The sequence below is a fragment of the Mercenaria mercenaria genome, chromosome 12 (assembly GCF_021730395.1).
Source record: "Mercenaria mercenaria strain notata chromosome 12, MADL_Memer_1, whole genome shotgun sequence".
Taxonomy (NCBI): Eukaryota; Metazoa; Mollusca; class Bivalvia; order Venerida; family Veneridae; genus Mercenaria; species Mercenaria mercenaria.
This window is the reverse complement of record NC_069372.1, coordinates 77,814,918-77,824,260: the sequence shown is the minus strand read 5'-3', so window position 1 is coordinate 77,824,260 and position 9,343 is coordinate 77,814,918. Positions and strand designations below refer to the sequence as shown.

The 9,343-nt window shown below is 35.6% G+C and overlaps 1 protein-coding gene across 3 annotated transcripts; it reads left to right on the top strand.

Moving 5' to 3' along the window:
- The first annotated feature begins 843 nt into the window (after positions 1 to 843).
- LOC128547474 (sulfotransferase 1C4-like) lies at positions 844 to 9,101 on the top strand. Of its 3 annotated transcripts, none has more exons than XM_053520397.1 (7): positions 844 to 913; positions 4,068 to 4,254; positions 4,668 to 4,824; positions 5,743 to 5,909; positions 7,320 to 7,423; positions 8,305 to 8,476; positions 8,855 to 9,101. In XM_053520397.1, the coding sequence occupies exons 2-7, from the start codon at positions 4,077 to 4,079 to the stop codon at positions 8,977 to 8,979; spliced, it is 903 nt and encodes a 300-aa protein (XP_053376372.1). In that variant the 5' UTR covers positions 844 to 913; positions 4,068 to 4,076; the 3' UTR covers positions 8,980 to 9,101. The 3 variants fall into 3 exon arrangements, with proteins under 3 accessions (XP_053376372.1, XP_053376371.1, XP_053376370.1); XM_053520396.1 differs by having other exon boundaries at positions 851 to 916; XM_053520395.1 differs by having other exon boundaries at positions 868 to 1,074.
- Positions 9,102 to 9,343: the final 242 nt, after the last annotated feature.

Genomic DNA, 9,343 nt, shown 5'->3' with positions numbered 1-9,343 from the left:
AGCAAAGTAGTGACGACATCCTCTATGTATAGAATGATTCAGGTGCGTAGCAAGAAGTGTAGTCCATGTCGTAAACAGTAATTACCATTCTTTCTAACACTATTGATACTAGTATACGTCGTGTTAGAATTGAAATAACAAGTTTTCAGGTGTGATTTATCGTAGAATAACCCGTGTTTTGAATTCTTATGCATAAGAATATATCACGAAGGGACGCTTTGGACCTTATTATTTCTTTAGTATTTGATGGCTGATAATTTCAGGAAAACGATGGGCATAGAAATAGTGTACCTCAGGAAATCGCTGAATATTCAGCACTAGTAGTCAACTGTGTTGAGTTGGTACCTGCATTCAACAGACACGAACAAAAACGTTTTGTCCTCTTTTCCATCTGACTTAGGTAGCCGCCTGTCTTTGGTAGTCACACAGTTGGCAGATCATTACAGGTTTGGCTGTTATTTATTGTAATTGAGAGATTGTGAGTTTGTACCTATGCGAGTATGCATACTTGTAGGACGTCATTCTTTATTTCAATCAGCGTCATATATTATAACAAAATTCAGAACACTGCAACGTTGTCGTACTCGTATATATAATCTTATGCATGTGTATGTATGATGTCGATTTATTTAGCTATAAGATAAAGACAACGTTTTGAAGCAGTATTAAACATGCGCCATCAATATGTCTTAACTAAATAGCACTTGTCTCAATTCAAGCGATCATTTTAACCGAAAGCTGTTTGTACAAGGTTACTGCATGCAAACAAGAGTTATGTAGTCACTGTTTGCAAAGTGTCCCAGTTTTAAATATAGATATTTGCGTTGATAACATTTAAACGTGTGATTATAACCTTTCTGACGATCAGTATCTAATGTGCGTGATAAAGTCCGATAGTGAAATAGAGAAAATGGTGGTATCGTGAACATTTTCAGTTATTCTTTATAATTATTATCAGATATATCAGAGTGGAAAATAATTAAGTGCAATAATTCAAACTAATTGCGACAGTAAAACGTGAAGGTTGACAATATTTTGGCTAAATAAAAGTGCATTCTATATTTCATTGCAGAGGTAAGGTACTGGCACCGTCCTGGTGCCGTCCTGGTGCCAGTAGAGAGATTTAAATTTATCTTACGTACGATTTATATCTCCTACGTAGGACTTTGTATCTCCTACGTAGGACATAATATCTCCTACGTAGGACATACTATCTCCTACGTAGGAGATACTCACTCCTACGTAGTACTTAATATGTCCTACGTAGACGTAGGAGATACTATGTCCTACGTAGGAATGAATGAGTTGGGGTTTACGGCGAATCGACACAAAAAGGTCATATATCGCCGATCCTACGTAGGAGATATTGAGTCCTACAGGTATGAAATGGTGGCTTCTGGTGCATTTTTGGACTTAATTTTAAGGTATGGGAGGGGGTCCCCCTCCCTCATTTTAGTGGGGGTCAGTGGTCACTATTCCTGGAAAATTTTGAAATACAGACACAAAATGGTGGCCTTTAGAGGGGTCAGGGGGCTAGGCTCTTCCCCTGGAAAAAAAAATGAAATACAGGTATGAAATGGTGGCCTCTGGTGCATTTTTTGGTCTAAAATTTGAGGTATGGGAGGAGGTTCTCCCCTAATATTAGTGGTGTCAGGGGGGCTTCCCCTTGAAATGTTTGAAATACAGGTTCAAAATGGTGGCCTATGGTGCATTTTTTGGTCTAAATTTTGAGGTATGGGAGGGGGTTACCCCCTCTTATTTTAGTGGGGTTTGGGGGCTCTTCCCTGGAAAATTTTTAAATATCAGTATGAAATAGTGGCCTGTGGTGCGTTTTTGGGTTTAAATTTGATAATAGATAATAAATAATTGGGTGTAACTTTGATGAGTATAAGTCACTTCTCAGCCAACCTCGGGGAGGTGGACCGGCCCTGGAACTGGACCTATCAAGTCTATCAATATGACTGCTAGGATTTCTGCCTCACCTTGCCTCAATGGTGTCATGAGACAAATGATATTCTGATATATTCTAATGATATTAATATACTTTTTTGAAATTTTATAACTGAATTTTTCATCAGTGTGATAGGCCTACTTTTTACTTTCTATTTGGCTCCTCAAATTTTAACCGAGGCAACTGCCTTGGTACGGCGCTGCCCCACACTTGAGGAGACATATTGTTTTTGCCCTGTCAGGCAGTAAGTCCGTCCGCCACACTTCATTTCGATGAATAACTGGAAAACCATTTGACCTAGAACCTTCAAGTTTCATAGTTAAGTCCTACGTAGGAGACACTAACTCCTGCATAGGAGATAGTTAGTCGTACGTCAGACAAATTTAAACCTCTCTACTGGCACCAGGACGCTTCCATAGTAAGGTGACTTTCCGCCTCCCTGCAGCGGGTCTTTATTTGCAGTTCATTATATGAGCCGTGCCATGAGAAAACCAACATAGTGGGTGTGCGACCAGCATGGATCCAGACCAGCCTGCGCATCCGCGCAGTCTGGTCAGGATCCATACTGTTCGCTTTTAAAGCCTACTGCAACTAGAGAAACTGTTAGCGAACAGCATGGATCCTGACCAGACTGCGCGGATGCGCAGGCTGGTCTGGATCCATGCTGGTCGCAAACCCACTATGTTGGTTTTCTCATGGCGCGGCTCATATAATGAATTGTAGCAGTGTGTACATAATGTATATAATTAGTCTATGATATTGATTGTCCGATTAGCTCAGTTGATAGAGTATCTGACTTGCAAGCAGAAGGTCGCAGGTTCGAGTCCTGTATCGGGCTGCACATTTCTCAACTCCTATTACAGAATATTTGTTTCTTCCTATAATTGTAATATGAACGTAAATGCTACTTTAACAAACAATTTCTTTCTTATTTTTTTTTTTTGTTTTTCATGTAGTACATTACTTTGAAGCACATCTACCTACGAAATAAAGGAATGATATACATGTATTGCAGAGGCATGGTTTAGTTAAGAAATATTTTAACATGACTCGGTTTGATTTCCAGTTAAACAAAGAAGGAAATCAAGCTCTGTATATTCTGCGATAAACAACGATTGACGCGCGGACCGGTAAGAGAGCATTATGACGTCAATTATGACGTCAAATTGCCGCATGACGTCCGATACATTACTCCTCGCGTAAATGAAGTCCAGTATAATATTTATTGAAATATATCAATGAGCATGTCAGAATGAAAACAATCAAGGCCTTCTTGTTATTTATCGTCTAATTTACCACGGTCCATCGTTCAAATGCTTCAGTATTTAACCACTCGGGCTAACACCCTCGTGGTTCAATCCCTACGCATCTGAACTCTGAACCGTGGTAAATCAGACGATAAACAACTCGAAGGCCTTGATTATTTGTTAAATATATCATAATATCTCATTTAGTGATTTGTCGCTGAATAAAATCATTGTTTGGAGTTCAGATGCGAAGAAAGTCTATCACGAGGGCTCAGCACGAGTGATACATTAATTTACGCATCTGAACGACAAACAATGATTTTATTCAACACCAAATCACTAAATGAGATAAATGATTTCGATTCTAACACGTTACCAAGCATTTTAAACTACATCCTTGACGACATTCATTAAATATTTGCCCGTTTTCTGTTGGTTTCTTTTCCCGCGCGCCGCTATGCCATTTAACGCTATGACATAATAAATGTGACATCAGAAAAATGAATTGTTGTATAATAACACTCAATTTTCAGTCTTCTTTATTTAATAGGAAAATGAATGAGGTCGTGTTAGAATTTATTTTAAGGCATTGTTTAGCGAGACGTATAACAAAGTGTTTACATAGATTATATCATGATTCTACTAGACTCAAATTTTTCAATTTTAACATATCTTATATCAAATATGAAATCACTATTTCTTCTTAACCAGAAGTAGATCGATGTGACGGCACCATTAACCTGTAAACATTGCTTTTTGTATTGTTTGTTGTATTAGAATTTAAAATATTGTGTGAATAGTTGTTCAATATTTCAACACGCGCCACACATTTTCCATCGAACTAATTCCCTCAGTTATGCACCTTACAGGTTTGAGAAATGACAGAGATTAAAGTTCCGGATGCAGGTGGCGCCACCATGAACATGGTGGACGTCGGAGGATTCATACAACCAATCTTCCTTAAACCCGGAACGGAAATAAAGGACATTTTCGACAATGTTCCGAATTACAAGTTCCGGGACGACGATCTAATGCTTTGCACATTTGCTAAAACAGGCAAGGAAATCTTTCTTGTTGTAAGACGCATGTATTTTTCAGTTTGGATTTTTTCCATTAGTATATTGTTCTATATCTGATTATAAAGTTACAACATTTGTAATTTAGCACAATCAGAGAATACCCATATAAACTGATATTATATTTGGAATATGAAACACAAATGAAATATGTGATAGATTGGTTTTCACAACACAGACCTCTTCTGAAGCTTGAAATCTATTAACAAGGGAGATAATTCATAAAACAAGTAGTATACATATTGGTTCTGAACTTTATATCAGTATCGTAAAACAAAATTCTCGATAATAAAAAGATGTTTTAGCTTACAATTTGGAAAATTTGGTTTTACCCTCTTAAAATTACGTAAGCGGTGACATTGTTATATTGTTTAAAACTTCTTAAATCTTCAGGCACAAACTGGTTGTTTGAAATACTAATGATGATTTTAAACAAGTCTGCGAAGCGAATAAAAACGAACAAAGTTTTAACAATGCTAGAATGTGTAACTGCTGCGGAGGCAGACCAGCAACCTTCACCGAGAGTTGTAAATTGTCATTTCCCGCCAAGGTATAGTAACAGGATGTCAGGATTTCAGACTTATATGACATACACTGTTGTACATTTTAACATTTTAAATTGTAAAATTAGATAAATTGTTATATCAAAACATGCGTAGGAAAGTTACTAACTGGTCTTACATGTACATGTGCTCTTTATTCACAAACTGAAATATGAAATAACTTTTAACTGAGCATTCCTTTAGACTTCACGGGTATTTTTAGTTTAGGCAGATGTTTCTGTGCTATACTGCTGATCTAGGGCTGTCATCGATAGAAATGATATCGATGTATCAACGATATTTTTTTGTCGATCGATTATCGATTCCCATTTTCAAAAATCGATATTTTACAGAGACAAAATACTATCCAAATAAACACTCAGACCCTATAAAACAACTAAAGCTCTCAAAGTTGTAAATTTGGATAAATGCAAAAAAAGGAGTGAAGGCAAAATAAAAATGAAAGATGTTATTAATTTTCATGTATTTCTTTTATTTCATAAATACAAATACAACAAAATCAAACAGAAATATGGAAAGTAGGCAATAAAACTTAAAATAGCCTTTACAGTAAGGTATATAGTATGCATATGAACAAATAGGTCGTTAATTTAACTTGATAATCAATATATCGATGTATCGTCGATATTTGTCTTCTGATATATCGGTATCGTCGATACGCCTAAGACCCAATCAATTACAGCCCTATGCTGATCAGTTTGTTTTTTATATTATATCGCTGATAAATTTTACTATTGCATATAGTTTCGGTGACACCACTTACAGCTAATGCAAAAAGTTGAATGATGGTATTTAGAAAACAAGGTAACTAGAAATGTATTACAAATTCCAGGCGGAAGTATAATGAATTTACTGTTCGTGTGTTTACAGGAAGTTCATGCGAATGTTATTTTGGTGTATTGTAGATTTCTTCCTCTGGCTGGTATGAAGGAAAAGCAGATCAAAACAGTCTTATGTTTACGGAACCCAAAAGACACGGCTGTATCGTATTACAATCATATGAAGGGTATCAAAGTCTATGGTTACGATGGCAAATGGGAAGACTGGTTACCAGTGTATGTGCAAGGAAAAAGTAGGTTCCCTTAATACTAGTGAGAGTCTAAGACAAGACAAGACAAGACAATTTTATTGTAACTCATTTAGGCTTAACCCATCATGACATAAATGTTACATAATACAAGACATACAGCAAACAGTGGTGCACATCACGATAAAAAAGTTACTATAAAGAGTTATATAACATGTAGACGAACGACAGAAAAGTGAGTAATCATTCTGAAGTTATTGAAACGTTTATTGAATGCCAAGGTATATGACTTTTATACTGGAAACAATTATTGTAGGCGGAAGAGTTTCGAGATTTAATAGAGGACATGCTGACGGTGTTATGTCTTTGAAGACAATGCTACCTGTTTGTAAATGTGTTGTGTAAATGTTCTATGTTTGTGAATATAGGCGCAAACATTAAGCCTCCGCGAATACCATTATCTCTACGCATTTGCAAGTTTCTGTGTTTGTGAATATAGGCGCAAAAATTAAGCCGTCGCGAATATCATTAACTCTAAGCAGTTGCAAGTTTCTATGTTTGTGAATATAGGTGCAAAAATTAAGCCTCCGCGAATATCATTAACTCTACACAATTGCACGTCACATTCATTCTGCTATTGCGATATTCATTTAAAAACTGTGTACTTTAACCTTCAGTCTGCAACATTTCTCAAATGGACTGGTCCATCATTCAATTTTGGAAGTACAACCTATTATTCAAAGGGGTGTCCACTGAAAATTTGCTGACTGAATAGCGAAAACTGCAGACCATGATCGGCCTGCACGGATGTTCATGTTGATCTTGGTCTGTACTGGTCGCAAAGGCAGAATCACTTGCTGCCAGCAGGCTAAAAGTTACAAGTTTTGTTATGCGCCAGTATTGGACAACGACTATAAATATTGCACAAAGCATAATTTTAGTACATCTAATGATTTTTCTGACGAAAAGTAGAACAGATTTTGTGGCAAATTTTGAACTAAACGACAGAATGTTTGACAAGGATCGTAATAGACAGATACACAGTCTTTTCAGTTTTGTTTTGTGAAAAAGTTTAGAAGTTTTAGGAAAACCAATCAAATGACTTTAAGGTAGTTCCACACGCCCGGATCAAAATTCAAAAATGTAGAATTTGATTAAACCAAATTTTTCAAAACTTAGAAACAAAATCGAATATTAGACAAAATAGAAAATGATAGGGTCATGGACCTTACTCAAGTTTTCACAATGGGATACTATTTTGATGACATTTTTAGGAATAGAATTTCTTCAGTAATGTAGATTTTAATGAAACTTATTATTATAGCTCCGTTTGGTTATTTTTGAAGTATTAGAAAATTAAACCGTGACTTCCGGTTTACCAGAAGCAGGGCAGAAGACAGGACAAAACTTTTAGACTGTCGTTATTGCTAAAACCCGGCGAAAATATATTTTCAGTGGAATATGGGAGGTACAGTGAATATTTGTTGGAATGGCAGCGCGAAGTACAGAATGATCCAGGATTCCCTCTACACATCATGTTCTATGAAGATTTGAAAATGGTTCGTAAACGTTATATATCAATGTTTACGTAAACTCATTAGAATATCAGGGCATATTGCTTCAATACTGAGATGTGGTTATTTGGCCAACACAGTTTGACTAGCTTACATGGCAAAATTGTTTAATTTTATTGAAATATAATTTTAAAGAAGTCAAGAACTAGTCTACTGTAAAACTTTCCCGTGGTTAGACTATTATCAGTAGGATTCAGACTGACTTTTTGCAAGTGAAACAAAATTGAATAGCATAGTCTTAACGCTAGTATAAAATGACATGAAAGTCTACACAACATTTGAAAATTCTGACCGGTATCTGACTATTTTAATTGCAATTTTTCTGTTATATCCATATGTTTCCTCAATCCTTTTATACTGTGCGTACTTTATTATACAATTTTTGAGGTAAATATGTGTTTTTTAAGACCTGTAAAAATGATATTGACTGAGGACGCAGTCCGAGGTCAATATCATTTTTACAGGTCCGTGAAAACACATACTGATCGAAACATAAGTCTATAATTGTTTTATTATATGCCCTTCTCAAATGCAATCATTTGACCAGCCAGTATTTCATACATATAAGAAAAAGTGATATCACAAGAGTCATTATCACTTTTGAAGGTCAATATCGCTTTTTGCGGACCCGCACGTGCACTCATTTTGACCAATCAGATGAACGCATTTGAGAAGGTTATATAATATTTATAGATATAAATAGTCTCAGTTGCTATTATATATCGTTTCAGTGAATTTTGTGTATAGTCCAGCTGTGTTGTGTCTGCATTATTTTTAAGATTGAGTGCATCAGTGTATTTCTTTGGACTTTACTTGATTGTACTGTTACAATTTGTTTTTGTAATCGTGCATGATAATTTATTTAGAATGGAAGAGATGAGCTGGATAAGTTATTAAAGTTTCTCGACATACAGCTAGATGAACAACTGAAAAATGATATCATTGATATGTGTGGTTTTAAGAAAATGGCAGAGGAGAAAGGAAAAGACAAAATAAGTGAGGCTTTCATCAAACCAGATTTCAAATTCTTCAGGAAAGGTACTTGCACGTTTTGTACATCATTTTGAATTATTTGATATGTTATTACGACTTTTAAAAGGAATGTTTTTAACGCATTTGACAGACGGTTAGCTCCCCCATCCCAAAACAAATCCTTTAAACAAAGTTGCCGGTAGCCTTAACTCGCCGTGATTTACAATCATCTTTGTTTACAATCTGTTTACATAAAATGATTGTTATAGATATTTCGTTACCTATTTTACAATATTTCCCTTCCAATGTCAAAGAATAACTGATAAAGCTTCCCTCTTCATTGTGTAGTAAAAGTCAGTATGACTCGTTTCTGTTAAACAATTTTACGATCAAGATATGACACGATGTATTAAAATAACTGCTTTCTTTATATGCTACTTGCAGGTCAAGTTGGTGACTGGAAGAATTGGTTTACTGTTGCGCAAAATGAAATGTTTGATAAATGTTGGAAGAACGAAACAAAAGACCTAGAACTTTTGAAATTCAAATATACTCACGATTACGTATGATCTGTGTGAACATTTGTTTAAATGTCTCAACGAATTTTGTCAGAGTTGTTTTAAAAAAATTTATTGTATAAGGCCGCTATATATTTTTACAGGAAGTTGCAAGTAAATGCCTGGTATGGAGATTTTACGACTTATTTTCTATTCTTGCGACATCTAAAATACTACTTTGTGAACTCAGTAAATCGTGTTATGATATGATTAATTCATTTACGGGTAACACAAAATTGAATAATTAAGCAGCACCATGAGAAAACCAACACAGTGCATTTGTGACCAGCATGGATCCAGACCAGCCTGCGCATCCGCGTAGTCTGGTCATGATCCATGCTGTTCGCATTCAAAGCCTATTGCAATTAGAGAAACC

Bases quoted from the DNA above. Each gene is read 5' to 3' on its own strand.
- LOC128547474 (XM_053520397.1), top strand. From the start codon at position 4,077: ATGACAGAGATTAAAGTTCCGGATGCAGGTGGCGCCACCATGAACATG. The intron at 4,825-5,742 runs GTATAGTAACAG...GGTGTATTGTAG, and splicing joins AATTGTCATTTCCCGCCAAG to ATTTCTTCCTCTGGCTGGTA. The intron at 7,424-8,304 runs GTTCGTAAACGT...TAATTTATTTAG, and splicing joins TCTATGAAGATTTGAAAATG to AATGGAAGAGATGAGCTGGA.